The sequence below is a fragment of the Dromiciops gliroides genome, chromosome 1 (assembly GCF_019393635.1).
Source record: "Dromiciops gliroides isolate mDroGli1 chromosome 1, mDroGli1.pri, whole genome shotgun sequence".
Classification (NCBI taxonomy): Eukaryota; Metazoa; Chordata; class Mammalia; order Microbiotheria; family Microbiotheriidae; genus Dromiciops; species Dromiciops gliroides.
Genome location: NC_057861.1, coordinates 85,343,480 through 85,368,289, shown reverse-complemented (window position 1 = coordinate 85,368,289; position 24,810 = coordinate 85,343,480). Strand labels below are relative to the sequence as shown.

Genomic DNA, 24,810 nt, shown 5'->3' with positions numbered 1-24,810 from the left:
ATCTTTTCCAACCCAGTAGCCACTGTTGAGTTTTCCAAATGTGCTGGCATACTGAGTACAGCTCTTTAAAAGCATCATCTTTTAGGATTTTAAATAACTCAGCTAGAATTCCATCACCTGTTAACTGCTTCTTAAGGCCCCTTCTTAAGACTTCCTGCTCTAGATCAGTAACTACACCATTATGGTTATCAGTGATGTTAAGATCTCTCTCATATAGTTGTTCTTGCCTTCTCTTCTTAATTTCTTCTACTTCTTCTTCTTTTTTTTTTAAAGTGAGGCAATTGGGGTTAAGTGACTTGCCCAGGGTCACACAGCTAGTAAGTGTCAGGTGTCTGAGGCCAAATTTGAACTCAGATCCTCCTGAATCCAGGGCTGGTGCTCTATCCACTGCACCACCTAGCTGCCCTGATCTCTCCTACTTCTGTTAAGGCCCTACCATTTTTCTCTTTTATCATGCCCATTTCTACATGAGACATTCCCTTGATATCCAAATTTTCTTGAAGAGATCTGTCTTTCCCAGTCTATTGTTTTCTTCTGTTTCATTACATTGCTCATTTAAGAAAACCTCATCTCTCCTTGCTATTCTCTGAAATTCTGTATTCAGTTGGTTATATCTTTCCATTTGACTTTCCTTCTTTTCTCAGCTATTTGTAAAGCCTCATCAGTTGCCATTTTGCTTTCTTGCTCTACTTTTTCTTTGGAATGTTTTTTGTTGTTGCCTCCTGTACAATATTGCAAACCTCTGTCCATAGTTCTTCAGTCACTCTGTCTGTTGGATCTAATCCCTTAAATCTAATCATCATGTCAACTTTATACTCATAAGGGATGTTACTTAGTTTATACCTATGCTGTCTGATGGTGTTCCCTACTTTCTTCAATTTAAATTAGAATTTTGTAATAAGAAGTTCATGATCTGAGCCACAGTTAGCTCCAGGTCTTGTTTTAACTGACTTGTATAGAGCTTCTTCACCTTTGGCTGCAAAGTATCATAGGGGCCAAATTTTAATTGGGGAATGTTAGGCAGCTCACCGCAATATTGGGGCAAAAAAGGAGATTAACAGCCTCTTTGAAAAACAGAACAGGGTTTATTAACAACAACAAATTTAAAAATACAAGTAAGATTAGTAGAATTAAAGGAAAGGAAAAAAAAAGAATGGGGGAAGGAAAATAATACAACCTGAATCACACCACTGCCCAGGGTTCAGCAGAATATACAGCTGCATCCAGTCTCTTTCCAGTTCCAAAGCCAGAATGGCAAATCTCCTCCCTTCTCCTTATCAGCAACCTCCCCAGCTCCCAGGCAGACAGACACACAGCCCAAAGCTAATTGGTCGGCAGCTCTGATTGACAGAATTAACAGATGCTTGTAGAATGGCCAGCCTCCCAGGTTCCCCAAGCTGAAGGTCACCTGACTGCCCTCACCTGGCTTCCCATCATTATAATTTGGCCAGGCCCATGTAGGCATTGGTACGAGGTGGGTGGAGCACTGTGGAGGCGCAGTGCCTGAGCCCCAACCGGAACGCGTGCTGGGGCTTCTAAATCACAATGAATTCTTTACAGTATATAATCAGTCTGGTTTTGGATATTGACCATTTGGTGATGTCCATGAGTAGAGCCATCTTTTTGGTTGTTGAAAAAGAATGTTTGCTATGACCAGCGAGTTACCTTGACAAAATTAGTCTCTGCCCTGCTTAATTTTGTACTCCAAGGCCAAACTTGCCCATTATTCCAATTATCTTTTGATTTCCTACTTTAGCATTCCAAACCCCTATGATGAATGTGACATCTCTTTTGGGTGTTAGTTATTTCTAGAATATGTTGTAGGTCTTCATAGAATTGATCAACTTTGGCCCATTTGGCATCAGTGGTTGGAGCATTGATTTGTATTGCTGTGATGTGGAACAGTTTGAACAAGCATTATTCTGTCATTTTTGAGACTATACCCCAGTACTGCTTTTCTCGTTTATTTATTGACTATGAGGGCTACTCCATGTCTTTTTTTGTGTGTGAGGCAATTGGGGTTAAGTGACTTGCTCAGGGTCACACAGCTAGTAAGTGTTAAGTGCCTGAGACCAGATTTGAACTTGGGTCCTCCTGAATCCAGGGCTGGTGCTCTATCCACTGCGCCACCTAGCTGCCCCCTACTCCATGTCTTCTAAGGGATTCTAGCCCACAGTAGTATATGTAGTAATCACCTGGATTAAATTCACCCATTTCCATCCATTTAAGTTCACTGACAACCAAGATGTCAATGTTTCATCTTTCCATTTCCTACTTGACGGGGTCCAGCTTACCTAGGTCCCTATAGATTATACTCCGGTTCCTGTGCAAAATTGATCTTTACCGTATCGGTGTTTTCTTTCATCACTAGATGCATCTACAGTTGAGCTTTACTCTACAATATTTATTACAGTGAATTGTTGAGACAATACAGTAGCAATAGGAAGAAGTCATTTTGGTTTTTGATTACAAGTAATTTTGTTGGTGTTGGTACTGTCTCCACTAAGCAAATTATAACCCTTTATGACTTAAGTGAATAATCTCTAAGAGTAGCTTATGTTGAAGAATTCATTACTCTGCCGCCAAGCAGGTGTCAATTCTTTCTGAATTTAGGCTGGTCCTTGGGACACAGACATATGTCACTTAATCTGGACTTGAAACCTCTCTGACTTGGTGAGAACTGCTAGAATTCATGCTTTGCTGGCATGATTTTTGAGGATTTAGGACTCCCTCCCTACTGTAATAAGGCATTGGAGTAGTAGTGTCCTTCTACTCTCATATTACCCGTATGGAAACTGAGGCAGAGAAAAGTGTAGTGTGTTGCCCAAGAAGACCTGAACTGATGCCTATTTATTCTTCTGACTAAAGGTTTAGTTCCTTTAGGCATCATACTGCTTTCTAAAGTGTAAATTCCGTAGCTTGGCTTAGGTCTTAAGTATATGTGAGTGGAGGGAGGGTTGGGGTAGGGAAGAATAGGAATGGAACCTGTGATTTCATTGAGATTGAGAACTCTGGGGGTGGAACTAACTCTCCCAATACAGGTCCACACTTTTTTTCTGCAATTTAGCCTTTTAGAGAGTCATGTGATTCTCAAACTTTTTTTGTCTCAAGACTCCTTTATACTCTTAAAAATTATTGAGGCCTCTTCAATACACAGAAAAATTATTGAGGACCCCAAAAAGCTTTTGTTCATGAGTTATATCCAGGAGCGTGTTGGTAACAGTTTAACAGCTGGCTTTCTGAGAAAAAAAAATGTACTTAGGACATACTTTTTTGTCTTTAAAGAAATCAATCAAGTAATTTGTAACATCCATTTTTTAAAATTTTGAGTTCTAAATTCTCTCCCTCCCTCCAGCCTCTCTCCCACAAATTGAGAAAGCAACCAATAATATCAATTATACATGCAAAGTCATGCAAAAAAAAAACCCTTTAGGACATACTTTTAAGTTTAATCTTCATGATTAACATTTTCTCCATCACTTTCTGAAGTCTAGACAAGCCAGAAAACAATAGATCAAATCCTGTTTTATAGTTTGCTGATTTCTGAGTTGTTAATGCTTGTTCTTAAATTGGCTCTTGAGAGTAAGTACTATCTGGCTCCAGTACACTAGTAATATCTATTGATATTTACTATATTAGAAATTAAAGCATATATTTTCAAAGTTTTAAAATTTAAAATAGCACTAAATCCATTTCATGTTAACATAAATATCATATTTTATGAAAAAACTAGATTTTCCAAAAAAAGAAGTTAACAAGAAAAATGGCATTTCCCCCCACTTATAGTAGTATTTTATTTTTTTCTAATTACATGTAAAGATAGTTTTCAACATTCATTTTTATAAGATTTTTGAGTTCTAATTTTTTTCCCTTCCTCCCTCCCCTCCCTAAGACACCATGCAATTTTATATAGGTTATACATGTACAATTATGTTAAACATAAAATGGCTTTTTTTTTTGGTGGGGCAATAAGGGTTAAGTGACTTGCCCAGGGTCACACAGCTAGTAAGTGTCTAGTATCTGAGGCTGGATTTGAACTCAGGTCCTCCTGAATCCAGGACCAGTGCTTTATCCACTGCGCTACCTAGCTGCCCCCAAAATGGCATTTTTTAAAACCTGTTTTTGCAAATCTCTCTAATGTTTGACTTAATAGAATTGAATTAGATGCTCATATCTGCTTCTGCATTCAGTTTATTGCAGTATGTTGTTTTGGTTGAAATTTTTGAAGAAAATTGGCTTTACTTAGGTTTGTAAGTTGAAAAAGGGAAGAATACTTTAATAGGCAAATACCGTCAGTATTATTATGAAAATAGTTTTGACCTGTAGAACCTCCTGAAATGATTTTGGGAAACCCCAGGAGTCTTTGGAAGAACCACTTTTCTGGAACTTTGAGAGGGTAAGGATTTTCCCAGGGCTACACAACTACCATTTGCCCAAACAGGAACTTGAACGAGCGTTATCTCATGTTGCTGGCTTTCATGGGCTCCACACCCAGGGAGATGTTCTGCCCTTGCTCACTTCTCTGGAATGGCCCTCTGGAATCCTGATTAATCACTGCATTGATAGAGTTATTCTTTTCTTTTCTTTTCTTCTCTTCTACCTTTTTTTTTTTTTCCAGGGCAGTGAGGGTTAAGTGACTTGCCCAAGGTCACACAGCTAGTAAGTGTCAAGTATCTGAGGTCACATTTGAACTCAGGTCCTCATGAATCCAGGGCCAGTGCTTTATCCACTGTGCCACCTGGCCACCCCCCCATTGATAGAGTTCTTAAGTCTTTTAGAGTTGTCTCTCTTTACAATAGCTTTTTCCTGCCTATTCATTGTTAAGAGCTCATCCCCTTTATATTTTTATTTCAAATTTCAATTAATCTTGAGAAATCTTTTGTGAGGAAAAAATCAATATAGAAATGTATACTTATAACTATGAGGATGGAAATGGAGAATTTCACAGTTAATTAGTCCAGGCTTTCTGATGCATTCAGATGAATAGTGTTGAGTTTCAGCCAACAATTAAAATGGATTGCTTCCAAGAATGATGTATTGATGACCTTCCTTGGTTTCATCCAGCAATTAAAAATGGATTGTTTCCAAGAATGATGTATTGATAACCTTTCTTAGTGACAAAAAAGTAACTTCCTCTAGTTGGTCATTTCTTTCTGGAGGGGGAGGTATATGCTTTGACATTTTCAAACACTTTTAGAAGTAGAAAAGATTTCTCGACTGAAATTTAAAGAGTACATAGTTTGAGCCACTAAAGCATAAAGTGATTATTGTGTGAATTCATTTGCTTAGAATAGCTTACTAGTCACTGCCTTTGTAATACTAAAAGTCGTAGGAATTTTAACTACTTCATCTCTTTAACCGATTTATCTTGTTTCATAGACAAATTTCTTTCTCATTTTTTAATTCATTTTTATTTTCAGTTCTGAATTTTCTTCTTTCCACATCCTCTTTTCCTACCACTGAGAAAACAAGAAACACAAATTTGTTGTTGTTATTCAGTCATTTTTCAGTTGTGTATGACTCTTCATGACCCTCTTTGGGGTTTTCTTGGCAAAGATACTGGAGTGGTTTGCCATTTCCTTCTCCAGTTCATTTTACAGATGAGGAAACTGGGACAAACAGGGCTAAGTGACTTGTCCAGGGTCACACAACTAGTAAGTGTTTGAAAAAAATTATTAACTGGACCCTAATCTGTGAACTGCTGGCTGGCTGGCTATCTGAAAAATTATAGCTGGCTATTAGATGCCTAAGCCAGTCTGTAAGGGCCATTTAAAAATTTCCCCAACTGCTTCTCCCAGACTGATAAGCAAAAGCCTGTTTTCAATTAAACACAAAACAGGATTTATTTAAGAGAATAAACTTAGAGGTAAATACAAAGAAAAATATGACCTGACTGTGTTTTAATTTTCTCCCTGCCACTGTGAAATCTCCTCCCACGTCTCTTGCCTGTGGGTATGACTGACCACTGCCAACGTGGCCTGTTCTTACACCCCCAGGCTGTGTCTCCTTCTCTGGTCCCATCCCCCTTTCTCTGTAGCATCCCTTTGTCTCCTTTTTCAGTTTTTCTACCCACCACTGTTCTTCTTCACTCCCTCCTTTCACTCTTCCCCCTTTCTCAGTCTTCCCCTTTCACTGTCAGCCGCCCCGCTCTCCGTGGTGTCAGCGGCCCCTTTCACTGTCAGCCATCTGCTCTTCTTGTCAGCTGCCCCTTCCGTGTCTCTACCCCCAGGCTATATAACCCTTCTTTCTCTCAGAAACCTCAGGCCAGACTGCCCACACATGCCAAGTTAAATTGTTGGCGCCCGCAGGGCCAGGCCCAAGGCTGGCCAGGGCATTAAGCCCCTGTGAACCCCCGCCCACCCCAGGGCATGAAGTTTTCCATGCTTATCCCCACTGGGCAGGCTCGCAGCTTACATGCCTGGGGCGGTTTCAGGGAGAACAGTTGCGCTGGGGAAGAGGCAGCCCATTCGGGGTGCCTGAGGCTAATTTTAGCCACTTACATGTCTGAGGCCGGATTCGAATTTAGGTCTTCCTGACTCCAGGCCAGGCACCCTATCTACTATGCCACCCAGCTGCCCTTAAGAAACACAACACCTGTTGCAAAAATGTTTAGTCAAGTGTAACAAATTTCCACATTAGCCCTCTCATTCTCATTTTAACATCCATCATCAGGCCTCTCAAAAATTTTTGAATTCCCTTAAGTCTTCTTAATTTCCCGTTGTCTGCACCACACAGATTGATCTCTGTTCTTAATTTGGTGCCTTGTGCACTTTCCCTGTGCTAAAAGATTTTGCATACCATGTACCCTCACTGAAAATTAGTCACTCTGTCAACAGCATTTGTTTAGTGCTTAGTATTAAGCTATGTACTAGGAACTGTGAAGGAGGTTACAGAAGAATGAAAAAGAGCTGATTTTATCTTGGTGGTGGTTGTTTAGTCACTTAGTGGTGTCCAACTTTGTGTGATCCTATTTGGGGTTTTCTTGCCAAAGATACAGGCGTGGTTTGCCATTTCCTTCTCCAGTTCATTTTATAGATGAGAAACTGAGGTAAACAGGGTTAAGTGACTTGCCCAGGGTCATACAGCTGGTTGGTCGTTGTCCTTCAGGTCGGAAGAGGACCAAAATGACATCACTGTGTTAAAGTCAAGTTAGAGTGTGTCTGGCTGTGGCTTATTAGATCAATGTGAGTTCAGAAGGCTCTACCACAGGTTGGGCACAAATAGTTCATGTGAACATTTGGAGTGGGCATATCTCCAAATTTGTGCATCTTGTGTTTCTTTTGAGGTACTGCAATTTTACTTCACTCATAGAGCACAGCACTTTCTTTGATGTGGACACGCCATGTTGGGAGGTCTTGTGCCCCAGTGACTCCTGTGACTCACAATTGATTCTAATGTTCTTCAGAGACCTTCAAAGTGTCTTTGTTTCATTTCTTCTGATCGCCATGAGAGCACTTGCTTTGGATGAATTCTCCATAAAACAGTCTTCTACGCAAACATAGGTTTGGCATTTGAACCATGTGGCCAGCCCTTCAGAACTGCTCTCTCTGCAGTAGAATCTGATGTGTGGCAGTTCAACATGAGAAAGATGTCTGTGTCCGGTAACTTATCTTGCCAGATGATCTTTAGGATCTTCCCAAGATAATTCAGATGGAAGCAGTTCAGTTTCCTGGCATGATGCTAGTAGGCTCTCCAGGTTTCACAGTCAGCAATGAGGTCAGCACAACAATTCTGTAGACCTTCAATTTGGTAGGCAGTCTAATAACTCTTCTCTCCTACACTTTCTCTCCCACACTTCCCAAACACTGAGCTAGCTCTGGCAACGTGTGCGTCAATCTCATTATCAGTGTTTACATCCCTGGGAAAGTATACCGTCAAGGATAGGGAACTTATCCATAGCATTCAGTATTTCTCCATTTGCGGTAACCAGTGATTCCATGTATGGTTGGTGTGGTGCTGGCTGGTGGAGAACCTGTGTTTTTTTGGTTTTGTTAGACTAAAATTAACACAAGCAGCAGAGAATCTAGCCATACTTTGTTGCATCTCAGCCTCAGAGGTTCCATTGAGTGCACAATCATCTGCAAACATAAACTGTGTGCACCACCTTCCCCTTTACTTTAGTCTTGGCTTGTAGCCTTTTCAAATTAAGTAATTTACCATCAGTGTGGTAGCTGACCTTGATGCTGCATTTGTCTTCATTGAAGGTATCTGACAACACTGCTGAAAACTTTGGTAAATAATTATTAATAATCAATATCTTGGGAGATCCAGTGACCTCCCCTTAATTCTTAGTCCTTTCTCCCTGCACTCCAAAAAGTTAAGTTTTCCTTGAGAGATTCCACTAAATCTCTCCATCTGGGCCAAGCCCAAAACAAGCTCACAAAAGGAGCCTTGGAATGGAGGCAGATTCTGTGTAGATAACCCAAGGACTTTACTCATGAGATTAAACTACACTTAGATGAATGGATTTTGCTTTGACCAGAATGAGTGGGGATCTTGCATTCCTTTCTCTAATGTCATCCTTCATTTTAATATAACCCATTTCCAAATCATGTCAACCACTTAGACTTAAATAATGCTAACCAATTAGATTTGTTTGCTGTGTGATGGACCTCCTACAGTGAAAGGGTATATGAACTGAGACTCAACCTAGAGGAAGGGTGTCTTTGGGCTGAAAGGGTTGGCCATAGACCTGATTCTTATCAAAAAAGGATTAAAAAAACCTGGATAGGTAGCCACGCTCACTTTGGGGACCACAAGAGATGCTTCGTCAATCCCTTATCAGTAGAAATTGATAAATTGATAATAAGCTTACCCCAAACTTATGTCTATGGTAATTATTTTAACCATCACAAAACATCATGCATAGGAGCAAGTACACATCCTTGCTTTATTCCATTTGTTACTGGGAAAGAGTGACAACATCATCCATTATGCAGAAGCCAGGCAAGCATGCCTTCATGAAATTGATGTATACTATTAATGATAATGAACTTCTCTGAGCAACCAAATAACCTATGGCCACATGGCTAATAAGTGTCTGAGGCCCAATTTAAACTCAGGTCCTTCTGATTCCTCATCCGGTAGGTATGTGATCTTATCCAATTCACCTACCCTCTCTCAGGCTTAGTCTCATACAACCTCAGTATGTGAGTACTGGCAGAAAACTTAGAAGCCACCTCTTCTTACCAGACTAAAAATGCCATTTACACCAGACAAGTGGTCATCCTGGCTTAGTCTGAAGTTTGGCCTCAGTTTCCTCATCTGTAAAATGGGGTGCATAATACCTAGCATTTTCACCATCTCTCTGTCCTGTCTATGTCTTGTTTGTATGTATGTGTTTGCATGTTGTCTCTCTCATTAAACCGTGAGCTCTCTGAGAGCAGGAAAGGCAGAAAGAACAGCATTGTAAAGAGAGACAACCCCAAAAGACTTCAGAACAGTGATCAGTTCAGTGTCCAATTAAGATTCCAAAGGACCAGGTCCAGTGAGGTGAGCAAGGACAGAACATCTCCGTGTATGGCATGGAGCACATGAAAGCCAGCAACATGAGATAAGGCTGGTTCAAGTTCCTCTTTGGCCACATAGCAATTGTGTGACCTTGGAAATGTGCTTAATCCCTCAAAGCTCCAGATGAGCAGTTCTCTCAAGGAGTCCTGGGGTTCCTCAAAACCATTTCAAGAGATCCTATTTTCATAATAATATCAAATAAATTAAATAATAATGTGAAATATGATATGAATTTAAAACTAACTTATAATACTAAGATGGTATTTGCCTGTCAAAATATCCTTCTCTTTTTCAACTTGCAAATCTATGTGAAGCCAATTTTCTTCATAAACTTCAACCAAAACAATATACTGCAAAGGTCTTTTACCTTTGTGTCCCCAGTTCTTAGCTTAATGCTTGGCATATAGTAGGTGCTTAATAAATGCTTATTGACTCACTGACTATAAACTATATAACATGACCTAATTTTGATGTAACTTTTTATTCTATATCTTTATATTCACTAAAAATCTTTACATTTAAAGAAGATGTTAAATTTTGCCCCATTTGTCTCCCCACTTGATAAATTGGAGGATCACCTTCTCTTTTGTCCTTAAATTCCATTCCACAAGCATTTGTTAAGTGTTTATGATGTGCCAAGCCCTGTCCAAGGTGCTGTAGATATAAAGACAACAACAAAACCTCAGTTAGCTTACATTCCACCAAAGCTTACAGCTGAAGGTTAACAAGGTACACCTTAGATGAAATTGTCATTTCTGTCCAGTTTCTTCTTTGCCTTGTCTCTTTCTGTGCTCCTTTTTTCCTCCTTGGTGGATATACAACCTAGCCTTCAGTGCATATTATAACAACAAAAATAGTAATAACTATAATAACAATAACAAGAGTAGGATAGAGACCTACCCCAAGACTATTTTTCTCTGAACCAGATTGTAAAAGATGAAAAGAATGAGATGATAATAATTGTTATGATTATCATAACTCCTTCAACCCATCTTCCACACCTTGGAAGGACAGGGAAGCCAGAATGCCAAAGCAAGGGGAATATCAGCCAGCTTAGACTTCATGTACCCTGAAACTACTGTGGTAACTTTGAAAGCCTACTATGAAACACTTTGTAGTAGGACCAAATGCTGATGTCCAAATGTCCAAAATGCTGATGAATTGGACTTTTAATATTTATTTCTTTTTCTTTCCTTTTTTTTTTTTGGTGGGGCAATGAGGGTTAAGTGACTTGCCCAGGGTCACACAGCTAATAAGTGTCAAGTGTCTGAGGCTAGCCGTGTGACCCTGGGCAAGTCACTTAATCCTTATTGTCCAACAAAAAAAAGGAAAAAAAGAAATGACAAATGTAATGAAGGCAGAGAAGCATGAAAAAATTTCCATGAAATGATGCAGAGTAAAATAATTGCAACAAAGAAAGCAATATAACCAATAACTACAACGATGTAAATGGAAAGAACAACAAACACAGTTAAGAGTGAAGGTCGCAAAATTACAGAGAACCAACATGGCTCCAGAGAAGCAAATGACACCCACCATACCCTCCTTTGTAGGAGGTCCATGGGTGTGGAATATTAAATATATTTTTAGACTTTTTCTATGTATTGATAAGTTTTGCTGATTTTTTTTCTCCCTCTTTTTTTCCTTTTAAAATATTATAGGGGGGGGCAGCTAGATGGCACAGTGGATAGAGCACTGGCCCTGGAGTCAGGAGGACGTGAGTTCAAATCCAGCCTCAGACACTTGACACTTACTAACTGTGTGACCCTGGGCAAGTCCCTTAATCCCAATTGCCTCACCAAATAAATAAACAAACAAATGAACGAACGAACGAATGAATAAGAAATAAATAAAATATTATATTATATGGAATGATTCTGTGGGATGAGGGAGGGGGAAGGGCGTTGGGAGGAATTTTATTAATGTACAAAAAGGCATAATTCAGAGAAGAAAAATAATTTTATATGAATCAAAATCTTTACTATAGAGGCTTGAATTGCAAGGAAGTTAGTGGAAAGAGAAAACCCTTGAAGAAAGTGGATATGGAAAATTTCTGGAAATCTGTATGTTTGCAAGTCCAGTCCAGTGAGAATGCAAGCTATATCAAACATGAAATATAAAGCTTGTGCACCATTAATTTAATGCATGAAAGAACATTTATGTACAGGCAAGTGACTCAAACGCAAGCTTCTCTGAAAAACTGGGGAGTGATAGAGCTGCATAGGAGCTCTAAGCTGCAAATGATTCACAGGGTGGATTTCTAGCAAAGAACTTTACCAGCTTCCCCTCTGATACAAGACTGATTCTTCCTTTAAGAGAAGGATTGCAAATCTATCACCACCAGATGAGATCACCAATGACTATTCCAAATATAGGCCAATTGCATATTGATGTATTTTATACAAAGCATTCACAGCTGGTATCACTTAAAATGTATAAACACTTAGAAGAAAATTGGCTGGGGACAGCTAGGTGGCACAGTGGATAAAGCACTGGCCCTGGATTCAGGAGAACCTGAGTTCAAATCCGGCCTCAGACACTTGACACTTACTAGCTGTGTGACCCTGGGCAAGTCACTTAACCCTCATTGCCCCGTGCAAAAAAAAGGAGGAGGAGGAGGAGGAGGAGGAGGAGAAGGAGAAAATTGACTGAGGAGCAAAAAAGGTTTCCCAAAAAGTCCCAAGGCAGCTAGATGGCTCAGTGGATAGAGCACCGGGCCTGGAGTCAGGAAGATCTGAGTTCAAATCCAGTGTCAGACACTTAATATCTGTTTCACCCAGGGCAAATCACTTAACCCCTGTTTGCCTTAATGCACTAAAGAAAGAAGTGGCAAACCATTGCAGTATCTTTGCCAAGAAAACCCCTTGGACAGTATAGACCACAGGGTCACAAAAAATCAGATATGACTGAACTACAAGAAAAAGGTCCCGAATGTATAGAAAATCATTTATTAGAAGTATTGTCATTATTGAACAAATTACCAGAAAATTCAACTGTCCTTGTCAATTATTGCAAAAACCTTTGTTTCACTTCAACACTTATAATTTGTTCATGTTTTGCAAATATACAGAATGGGCCAAAATATAGTGAGAACATTGGAGTTGTTGTTGGACACATGGGAAATGGTACCAACATTCAAACATAGCATCTTTCAACTTAATGATTTAAGGCAGGTACAATTCTGCCTTGCTTTAAAGTCCATTCTCATTTCTCTTAAATAGAACTCTAAGGGTGGCTTTCAAATTTTAGGAGGAGTCAAACCAAACCACCTTATTAATCATTTAATATGCATGGATGCCATTAAATTATATGACTCCATCCAAAAACACATCAAACAGCTTACGGAATCTTTTTCCAGTGATATCAAAATGTCTTTTGGAATAGTTAAATGTAAAATTCTTAATGCATGCCAAGGAAAGATAGAGACTGAACATTTTATACTTAAATCCAGACTTCACACTGAAACAGTAATTGAAGGCAATATCTAATAAATGTCTTCATCTCCTCTATGCAAGACACTTTGAGCCTAAAGCTATCAAAGAAAAGGCAGCAGTCCTGAAAGCAAAGCTGAATGGGAAGAACAAATTTAAAGCAAGCAATTAATACCTGTATTACACTAGTTTCAGTATGTACTTTCACATATGTAAAATGGATTATAACTAATTTGGAAACCATCCTAACAGAGATGTTGTTCAGTCATTTTGGTCATGTCTGACTCTTTGTGACCCCCATTTGGGGTTTTCTTGGCAAAGATATTAGGATTTGCCATTTCCTTCTCCAGTTCTTTTTATAGATGAGGGAACTAAGGCAAACAGGGTGAAGTGACTTGCCCAGGGGTCCATAGTTAGTATGATTTGAACTCATGAAGAGGAGTCTCCCTGACTCTGGGTCCAGCATTCTATCCACTGAGCCACCTAACTGCCTCACTAACATAGATACATCTATTATGAATGAAACCAGGACTTAGCTATGAAAAGAGTTACAGTGCCTTGTCAAAAAGGAGAGGGGAAATGGAGCACGAGATAAGTAGATTAAAAGCTGATTGAGCGGCAGCTAGGTGGCGCAGTAGAAAGGGCACTGGCCCTGGATTCAGGAGGACCTGAGTTCAAATCCGGCCTCAGACACTTAACACTTACTAGCTGTGTGACCCTGGGCAAGTTACTTAACCCCAATTGCCTCACCAAAAAAAAAAAAAAAAAAAAAGCTGATTGAAGTATTTTTTACAATTTGTGGGGGTGGGGCAATAAGGGTTAAGTGACTTGCCCAGGGTCACACAGCTAGTAAGTGCTAAGTGTCTGAGACCAGATTTGAACTCAGGTACTCCTGAATCCAGGGCCGGTGCTTTATCCACTGCACCACCTAGCTGTTCCTGATTGAAGTATTTTTTGAAACAAGCTCATGTCACTTCAATAGAAATGGCTAGCAAAGGTACACATCATTGAATTTGTTAACTATAATTGTTCCTAGAGGTAATAGGGAACCACTTGAGCTCACTGATATGGCTTACACAGGATGACAGAGTCAAACCTATACTTTAGGAGATCATTTCAGCAACTGAGCAAAAGATGAATTCAAGGGGGGAGAGCTTAAGGTAGGATGATCAAGTTAAAAGTTATTGAAGTAGTCCAAGTGAGAGGTAATTAGGACCTGAACTAGGTTTTGTGTGAGTAGAGAGAAGAGGATGTTTATGAGATAAATTGCTGAGGTAGAAACAGCAAGATTTGGCAAGAGAAACATGAGGTGAGTGAGAATGAGGAGTCCAAGATGACTCCAAGAAGTGAGGCGGGAAGACAGAGAACTTTAGAGAAGGGCAGAGTTTAGAGGAAATGATAATAAGTTCCATTTTGAACATGTTGAGTTTGAGATGTCTTTGGGACATCCAGTTGGAGATGTCTAAGAGGCACTTGGTGATAATGTGTTTGTACCTCAGAAGAGAGACTAGGGCTAGATAGATCTGGGAATTAATTGCATAGAGATGATAATTGTACTCATGGGAGCTGATGAAATCATATGAAGCCCAGGACAGAGCCTTGGGAGACACCCACAGTTAATTGGTGTGACCTAGATAAAGATCTGGCAAAGGGGACAAAGTTCATAAAGAAGAAAATTACACAAATCCAGAGAGGAGAGAGCATCCAGAAGAAGAGGGTGACCGACAGTTTCCGAGTAATACTGCAGAGAGTTCAGGAAGGATGATGCCTATTGGACTTGGCAGACTTCGGTGAGAGAGCAGTTTTGGTTGAATAATGAGTTTGGAAGTCTGATTGTAGAAGACAGTAAGAAGAGAGGGAGGCGAAGCACTTATTACAGATGGTCTTCTAAAGGCATTTGACCACAAGAGGGAGGAGAGATATAGGACCATGAGGATGAATGATCATCTTTATCTGTAATTTTGAAAGCTCTAGGCCAAGCAGTAAAGTAGTAGTACAGTAGATTAAAAAACAAATCACACTCATTCCTTTTTTTTTTTTTTGCTTTTGTTTAGGTTGCCCAGAAGAAGGGAACGAAAAATCTTCTTCTTGAGCCCGAGGTCCTTTCTGTTTTTGTGCCTCCGTTCATCAGTAAAGAGGACAGTTCAACAGCTAGTGCCAGTTGTACTAATCTGAATAAAACAAGAAGACGATCTTTCAGGAAAAAAAGGGACAAGCTCAGAACTGAATATTTGAAGAGCCCCCAAGGAGATCAGAAAGCACCTGAAGCAGAAGATGTTAGCATTCCAAACGGTGTTGATCTGAGTGCTTTGCCACAGCTCTGCTTTCCAGGTACAGTCACTTTCCTTTAATGCTTAAGAAAACGTTCAATTGTATTTGCTTATTTATTTATTTATTTAGCAGGGCAAGGAGGGTTGAGTGACTTGCCCAGTGTCACCCAGCTAGTAAATGTCAAGTGTCTGAGGCTGGATTTGAACTCAGGTACTCCTGAATCCAGGGTGGGTACTTTATCTACTGCACCACCTAGCTGCTTCCTAGAAAATGTTCAATTGTAGAAGGGTTTTTTAAATTTAAAAGTATGTTTTTGGATAGAGCACCGACCCTGGATTCAGGAGGACCTGAGTTCAAATCCAGCCTCAGACACTTGACATTTACTAGCTGTGTGACACTGGGTAAGTCACTTAACCCTCATTGCCCCGCCCTCCTCCCAAAAAAGTATGTTTTTTTACTCATAAAATAATTTACTACAAGAAATCAACACATATTTAAGCAGGCTCACAATTTTCATAGTACCAACCTGTTCTGGAACTGTTGTACATGTCAACGTGAACATGTCCAGAAGTGAATCCAGGTAAATATATAAGTTTTTTACATAGCTTTATCAGATAGTGAGAACTGGAAGTGAACTAACTGCTTTAGAACAAAAGTAGCCAAGTGGCACAATAGACAAAGTGTTGGATTTTGAATGAGGAAGATTTAAGTTTAAATCCTGCTTCAGACTCATGCTAGGCTTGTAACCCTGCAGAAGTTATTTAATCACTCTTAGCCTCTAGTTCTTCATCTGCAAAATGGGGGTAGTGTCTGCTTCCTAGAGTTGTTGTGAGGATCAAATGAGATGATATGTAAAGTCTTTTGCAAAGTTTAAAATATTATGTAATGTTAGCTATTAGAATTATAATAATTATTATTACAACTGCCTTATGGCTCTACATTCACATATTTATTATACTAAACGTTTTGATATATAGGAGTTAGTGTAATTCTCTTAGTTGCACCTTTTTACTTTGCAATATTTTCTAGACATTTTACGCATTTTTATGTGTTCTTCTTGTGTGTCATTCTTTGTGGTAATATAGGCTACATTTGGGGCAGCTAAGTAGTGCACTGGATAGAGTGTCAGGCCTGTAGTCAGGAAAACCTGAGTTCAAACCCAGCCTCAGACACTAGTTGTGTGACCCTGGGCAAGTCTTTTAACCCTGTTTGTCTCCATTTTCTCATTTGTCAAATGAACTGGAAAAAGAAATAACAAATCACTCCAATATCTTTGCCAAGAAAACCCCAAGTGAGATCACGAAGAGTCAGACATGACTGAAACAATGGAACAACACCAAGAAATCTACATTTCATTGCTATGATAAATGCTGTTAAAACTTTGAGATTTCTTTAAACATTTTTCAAGAAGGCCTAGCACATGGTTTTAAAAAGTCATCTCATCCCCCAAAATTCAATTCACCCTGTAAAATTTGATTGGGCCATGTTTGCCTATGCTGCCCACTGCCCACCTGCAACTGTTCTTCATGATGTTAGTAAAAATAAAGACAAAGCTGTACCTGTAGCAGTTCTATGCAGAGCTGTCCTGCAGACAGACACACCAATTCCCATGGAAGGAGAGTGGCAGTCTGGGCACCAGTTTGTTTTTGCTGGTAATAATAGAGGTTAAAGTGCTTAGCGGAAGAGAACCAAGGCTAAGCACTTCTTGTTAAAAGTATAACTACTGGGGGCAGCTAGGTGGTGCAGTGGATAAAGCACCGGCCCTAAATTCAGGAGGACCTGAGTTCAAATCTGGCCTCAGACACTTAACAATTACTAGCTGTGTGACCCTGGGCAAGTCACTTAACCCTCATTGCCCTGCCCCCCCCAAAAGTATAACTACCTACCTCTATCTGCGCTCCCCTGTTTTACTCCTATCATATGGCAGAAGTTAAAACCAGATCCCTGCTCGCTACAGTGACCATGACAATGGGTTGGGCAGATATAGAGTTAATCCAAAGCACCACCTTCCTCACTCCTTTTATTCTCTGGAAAAGGCATTTTGTCAGTAAGACTTGCATAGCCTTAGTGTGGATGTGGCTGCCTCCTCTCTTTCTGGGTTGGTTTGCTCAACCCAGTTTTCCCTCTCACCTGTTCTTAAACATGGACCATCATTTCATGGCCAGGAATCAAAATCTCCCAGGGTCCTAGAAGTCACTCTGTTGTAGGGGGAGAGGGCATCCATTCCTAGTACTCAGCACATAGCTCCTGAGCCCCTATTGTTGTGCTTTCCAGTTCAACAAAATCAGCTATTGTGGCACTATCAGCTCTGAAATAGAAAATGTTTACTTAATGCAAAAGTAAGTGTAGTTGATCAGTCAGCATTTATTAAGCACCTACTGTGTTTCAGACACTGGTTTTTGCCTTTCTTTGTATCCCCAGAACTTGTGCTAAGTACACTGTACAAAGAAAAGCATAAAATAGTCCCTGCTCTCAGAGTGTTCACAGTCTAAAACCTTCTGCAAACAACTGTGTACAAACTAGATATATGCAAGCTAAGTTGAAGATTATTTGAGAGGGCAGGCAGTAAGATTAAGGAGGGAATAAGAATTCTTGGAGGGAATAAGAATTTATATAGTTCTATTGTGTGCCAAACACATAATATTATTTTATTTGATTCTCAGAGCAATCCTACAAGATTGGTGCTGTTATTATCCCTTTTTACAGTTGAGGAAACTGAGGCAAGCAGAGGTTAAGTGACTTGCCTAGGGTGGCACAGCTAAGTACTGCAGATACAAATGTAAAAACTGTCCCGACCCTCAAGGAACTTACGGTTAAATGGGGAAAGACAACGCACAAAAGGAAGGAGGTGGGGAGGGAAGGTACTTGACATAGAGGCATAGATGTCCATAGGAGTGCAGCAAGATGGGAAATGAAAACATGGCTGGCCCAAGCACTGTCTCCTCCTTAAATGTAGGTTCTGGGAAGGGCCCTCTGCTCTGCTCTCCCAACAGAAGGTACTGATGAAGTGTGAGTTCCAGGACATATGTGATCTTGCAGGAGGAAGAGGTCCCTTTTGAGGATGATGGAGACATCCAAGGTGGGAAAGAATTCACAGCAAAACTTACCAAGTTAGGTTAGCCTTCTCATCAAAGCAGCAGAAGTCCATGCACCTGCTTCCCCAGCAAGAAGAAATCAAGCCTTTCCTCACAGAAAAGCAGAGGCAAAGGGCACTTCTGAGAGGTTTCATCTTTCTTTGGCTCTAGATAGACCTGGAGGGCAGCTACTCCTGGAGTTCAGCTCTCTTCTAAACAGCAGGCTCCTATTCTTTTCTGCAGCTAATTCACAAAGCAAGTGCCTCTCTTACTCTAAGCACAGCACTTGAAACCTTCCCATATAGGCTGACCCACCTCCTGGGTTCTTCACAATACCAGCTCTCTCACAGCTGGCTTTTCCCCACTACTCTCAGGGTCTCAGATCAGACCCACCACAGCCCTCCCAGCCCGTGGTCAGTAGTTTATCTTTCCCTTACAAGGTAATCTCATAAAATCCACCTTTCTGACGGTTCTTTATTTAATCGTCCCATAGTCTCCAGTTATTTGATCGACCCCATTGTCAGTTTTAACTTCTCAAGTTCTAACAACCATCAAAGACAGATAAATGGGTGAGGGGAGTACAGTGACGTGTTGCCATAGTCATTTTTCTGCCCTCAAACAGGTCCTTTCTGTCCTTTCATCTGAGGGGCAGTTTTCATCCAGGTTTCCTAACAATCTATGTTCTTTCTTTCACATTTTGACAGAAAAACTTTCTTCACACGTGGATTTTATCCATTTTTCTGACATGGAAGTTATTTTTCTGCCCCTTTCAGTACCAGATTTTTCAGATGTGAAAGGGACAGTACTTTATACTTAAACTGATGGCTGCGTTGTAACATAATTCTTAGCCACAAAAATTTAATAGCAACTAGGTGGTGCGAGGGATAGAGCAGAGCACAAGACCTGGCGTCAGGAAGATCTGAGTTTAAATCTGGCCGTAGACATTTACTAGCTGGGTGACCGTGGGCAAGTCACTAAACTTTGCTTACTTCAGTTTCCTTGTCTATAAAATGAGGATAATAATAGCATCTACTTTCGGGGGTTGTTGTGAGTATCAAATAAGAAAACATTTATAAAGCACTTTGCAAAATGGAAAGCACTATATAAATACTAGCCATTATTGTTGTTATTATATACATGTGTAATCACTGAATACTTTAGATCAAATCTTCTTAAACTATGGTCACAGGTTGCAATATATTTGGCAGTAAATGTTTGATTTCTGTACCTGTTTTATATACTTATATACCGGGGTCTTGTAAAAATTTCTCAGGGAGAAAAAGGATCAAGAGTGGAAAAAGTTTAAGAAGCCCCTGCTTTAGATCACACTAAAATACTAAAGAAATTTCCATGTGCTAAATTATTTTTTTTTATTCAGAGGAGAGAAAACCAATATCAAAGTGCAGTGTGCAGTGTGAAGTAATATAACATTTTATCTACCAGAAATATTACTAATTAATATTTGTGAAAACTAAATTACAAAGTACTGCATAAAGGACTTTTTTTTTAGTATTTTATTATTTTCCAATTACATATAAGGAGAGTTTTCAACATTTGTTTTGGGGCAGCTAGGTGGCGCAATGGATAGAGCCCTGGCCCTGGATTCAGGAGGACCTGAGTTCAAATACGGCCTCAGACACTTGACTCTTACTAGCTGTGTGACCCTGGGCAAGTCATTTGACCCCAATTGCCTCATCAAAGAGAGAGAGAGAGAGAGAGAGCAAGAGAGCGAGCATCAGAATTTGTGCTGTGTAGGTGACTAACAAAAATTTCCTTCTCCTTTCCCCTCCCCCTTCTTTTTATAGGAGGACTTTGTGTAGCTTCCAAACCCAAGGAAAACCGGGTACATTTCCTGGTCCTTACTGATGTATGTGGGAACAGAACATATGGCGTGGTTGCACAATACTACAAACCTGTACAAGTAGGTTATTGATATTTTACACTTTCTTTTGATATTTTGGTACATTTGGGGAATTTTCTTATTTTAAAGCAACTTCAAAAGGGAAACATAACTACCTAAAGATGTTGATGCCCTACTTTAGAGAAGGCAGTCTCCTTACTTAAAGTAGCAATAAAATGAGAGTCCAGGGATCCCAGGTGTTTTTTTTTCCCAGCTATGCAATCGACTTGCTGGTGATGTTTCTTCTATAAAGTGAGTCTTAAATGTGTCACCTCAACCAAGGCATGTCATTTATAGAACCTTTAAGGTTTGCAAAGTACTTTACATACATTATCTCAATCTTCACAACAACTCTGTAAGGCAAGGGGTTCTAACCTATGGTCCCCCTTAGTCCATGGATAGGTTTTAGGGGGTCTAAAAATTTGGATGGGAAAAAGGTAACATCTTTATTTTTCATTAACCTCTAACTGAAATCTAGCATTTCCTTTCATTATTTAAAGACATTATCCTTAGAAGGGTTGTGTAAGTTTCATTAGAGTGCCAAAGCAGTCCATGACACACAAAAAGGTTAAGAACCTTTGCTGTAAGGTCAACATTACAGTATTACCCCCATTTTAAGGACAAGAAAACCGAGGCTCATAAAGGTTAAATGACTTGTTCTTGGTTTGCAATTTCAGCATCTCTTTCCAAATCTTATTATTTCTACCTCTCCAACTTCTTTTTCATTGATTTTCTTCTCTACTCACACGGCCACCACTCTTATTCAGGTCCTCACAACCTCTTGCCTGGGCTATTGCAATAGTCTCCTAGTTGGGCTCCCCACTGCTAGTCTCTCCCCTCTCCAATGCATCCTCTATCTAGCTACCAAAGTGATTTTCCTAAAGCTCAGGTCTGACCATGTCACTTCCATGCCCAATAAATTCCAGGGGCATCCTGGGAAATCTCAGGTCAAATACAAACTCCTCTGGCCTTTAAAACCTCACACATCCCAGGCCCATTTATTATTAGCCATATCATAAATTACCCCCCTTCATACTCTCACAGTACAGCCAAACTAGCCTTCCTGCTTCTCTCAAACAACATTCTCTCTCCTAGTCTTCATCATTTTGCCCAGGTTGTCCCCTCGTGGGTTCCATTGTCACCTCCCCCTCTTAGAATCCCAGACTTCCTCCAAACCTCAGCTTAAGCATCACCTTCTCTGTGAGTCTTTGCTGACTGCCTCACGCCTAGTTCCATGTGCCTTCCTCCAAATTAACTTTGATTCAGGTTATTTATTTTGTATGTTATATAGAGATATATGTGTATCTATAGACACATGTATGTGTATATAGGAACTGTATATTCATATTGATATATCTATACAACTATATGCACACACGTGTATTCATGGGTGCATGCAAATAGGCAGGCCTATATGAACATACACATATGCACATGTATATGTGTAATTTATATGCACATAGAAATACAGATATATTTAATATAGATATATTACACATATATATTTCTATAGGCATGTATAATTATAAGGCACCTATTAATATATACATGCATGCATATATTTACATGTGCATAGAAATATGCAGGTATAATACATCTTTATGTGTTTTATATGCATATGCCACATATACATGTGCATATGTAGTGTGTGCATGTATGTATTGTCATGTGTGCATGTAAAATTATAGACATTACTATATGCACATATATATATTTATCTATGCATATAAGCATGCAGACCCATATAAATATATACCTGCATGTGTTTATATATATATTTGTATGCATGTAGACTATATACATTTATGTACATGTGTGTATATTTCTATATGCATATAGAAATATACATGTGTGAATATATACATGCATCTATACCTACACATATATTACCTCTTCTAATAGAATGCAACTACATTTACACACACACACACACACACGGGGAGAGGGAAGAATGGGGAGGTGTTTCTTTGTGTCTTTGTATCCCCAGCAGCTAATAGTGCCCAGCTCATAGTGTGTACTTAAGAAAACCCTACTGGTTGGTTTTTTCTAGGGAAACTGAGGCTGTTGCTTCAGGTCCCCGGATGGTAGCAGAGCCAGGATCCTTGCCCAGGTTTCCTCTAACTCCAGACCCAGTGTCCCTTCTACAGTGCTGGCATGTCTGGCACTTCTGACTTGTACTATCTCGTTTTGCTTTGCTTGTCACAGTTACCCCAAACTTATTATCAGGGTGGCAGGAAAAGGTCAAGACAGTAATCATCTAATTTTACTTTCAGGATGAACACTGCTTCTACAATGGCAAAACCCACTGGGAATCACTCGGGCAGACCATACACGGTGTTAACTGCTTTGTGCCTTTTGCTATTTGTCTTATCTCTAGATATCCGTATTATAACGCCTTCAGAGACTGTCTTTCTTGGTAAGAACTCTGGCTAATTTGGTTGGTGTTAGTAGTAAAAGTTTTTAAAGTGTCAAAATAAGCGACAGATCAATAGCAAAGATTGTCTGATACTCTGTTAAATCAGAGGACTGCCTCCTCTTCACTTTTATTTACATTTTTTCTGGCCGCATTTTAATGTTTTTATTTCTATACAAATAATTTATACATGGTCCATTTATATTTTATTTAAAAATCCAAATGGAATAAGCAATGGAGGAAATAAAATGAATATCACAAGAACAGCTTGTTGGCAGTGTGCGGTAATAGAAACATGAGGCTGACATCTCAAGGCACATATGAAATAGTCTCCACATTACAGTCACACCTCTTCTCTATATGAAATTGCCTGAATTTATGATTCTTGTGTATTTCCATTATGAAAATTACAAGTGCTATTAACTAATGACTGAATGTGGATGAATGTTCATGGTGAGAAAAACAATGAGCAAATGTATTCATTCTAAAAAAAGCAAACACCAGCCTATGTCTATAGCGAGAAAGAATAATTAATATGTTAATGAATTAGGACCTGTCTGATCTTTCATTATGCAGGTAATTCTTTACAACTGGAATGGGCATTCAAAGTGTGTTGGGCTTGGTTGGGGGTGGGTAGAGCCCGATTATGAAATAGAAGACACAAAGTTGAAATACATTTTCATTTACTCATGAATGTTGAACATAATCACAAAAAGGCCAACCTTATTGTTCGTCACTTTGGACAGCTACTGGAGTGTTTAGTAACAGAAGCATATTGGAGAGTACTTTTTTCATACACAGGGCACTTTGTTCAGACTTTAGCTGGGACACAGGTCACACACAGTAAATGCTACTTAATGTTGCTTATCAAATCTGCAGATGATCTGGAACTAGTAAGTAACAATAGTAGGTAGCATTTATAAAGCACTTTTAAGTTTGGAAAGGGCTTTATAAATATTATCTCATTTGATCCCTCACAGCAACCCTGAGAGGGAGGTGCTATTATTATACCCATTTCATAGTAGACAAAACTGAGGCAGGCAGAAGCTAAGAAACTTGGCCAGGATCACCCAGTTACTAAGTGTCTGATCCTGGCTTTGAACTTGTGTCCCCAAATCCAAGTCAGCAATCAATCCATTGGCTCACTTCTTATATACACACACATAATAACATTAAACTTATTTCTGCATTAGTCATGTTATAAGAGAAAAATCAGAGCAATGACGAAAAACTTCAAAATAGAAAAACATCAGTACCAGAAATAAAAGAAATAGTATGGTTCATTCAGCATCTATACTCCACAGTTCTTTCTTTTTTTTCCTGGATTTGGAGATCCTCTTCTATCATGGGTTCCCTGGAACTCTTCTGTACCATTGCATTGGTGAGAAGAATATAGTCCATCACAGTAGATCAACACTTGATGTTGATGATACTGTATACAATGTTCTTCTGGTTCTGCTCATCTCCCTCATCATGAGCCCATGCAAGACCCTCCAGGTTTCTCTGGACTCCTCCTGCTCATCATTTCTTACAGCACAATAGTATTCCATTGTATTCATATACCACAACTTGTCCAGCCATTCCCCAATGGATGGGCATCCCCTCAACTTCCAATTCCTTGCCCCCACATAAAGAGCAGCTATAAATATTTTTGTACATGTGGGTCCCTTTCCCCTTTCCATGATTTCTTTGGGAAAAAGACCCAAAAGTGGTATTGCTGGGTCAAAGGGTATGCACAGCTTTATAGCCCTTTGGGCATAATTCCAAATTGCTCTCCAGAATGGTTGGATCAGTTCAGAGCTCCACCAACAATGCATTAGTGTTCCAATTTTTCCACAGCTTCTCCAAAATTTATTATTTTCCTTTTTTGTCATTTTAGCATTGGCTCAGTTCTTGACCACTGAATATAGCCAATCCTGGATGTCAGTCAAGTTTCAGAAAACATCTTGGTAGCCTAGATTATTGGGCCAAATCAAAAAAGATGAGATGTACAGGGGTCCTCGTAAAGCTTCATAATTGGTTCCAAAAAGTGATTTCATAAATACAAGATGAGGAAAATGTGGCCAGCCCAGAATTTTGCGAACCCCAAGTGAGGCATGAGATATATGGTAGCCACAATGTGGTTATGATTCCAAGATGTATTGAGAGGCTTGGTATCTTGCACCAAGGAGGTGATACACTGCAGTGCCCTGATCAGACCGTCTCTGGGAT

The 24,810-nt window shown here is 39.6% G+C and overlaps 1 protein-coding gene across 2 annotated transcripts in view; it reads left to right on the top strand.

The window, feature by feature from the left end:
• DENND3 (DENN domain containing 3) overlaps positions 1 to 24,810 on the top strand; it is a 121,607-nt gene that overhangs the window by 11,479 nt on the left and 85,318 nt on the right. For both annotated transcript variants that reach the window (XM_043964303.1, XM_043964222.1), the window contains exons 2-4: positions 14,996 to 15,272; positions 20,092 to 20,207; positions 22,460 to 22,602. In XM_043964303.1, coding sequence (XP_043820238.1) covers positions 14,996 to 15,272; positions 20,092 to 20,207; positions 22,460 to 22,602 — 536 coding nt within the window. The remainder of the gene's footprint in view (positions 1 to 14,995; positions 15,273 to 20,091; positions 20,208 to 22,459; positions 22,603 to 24,810) is intronic.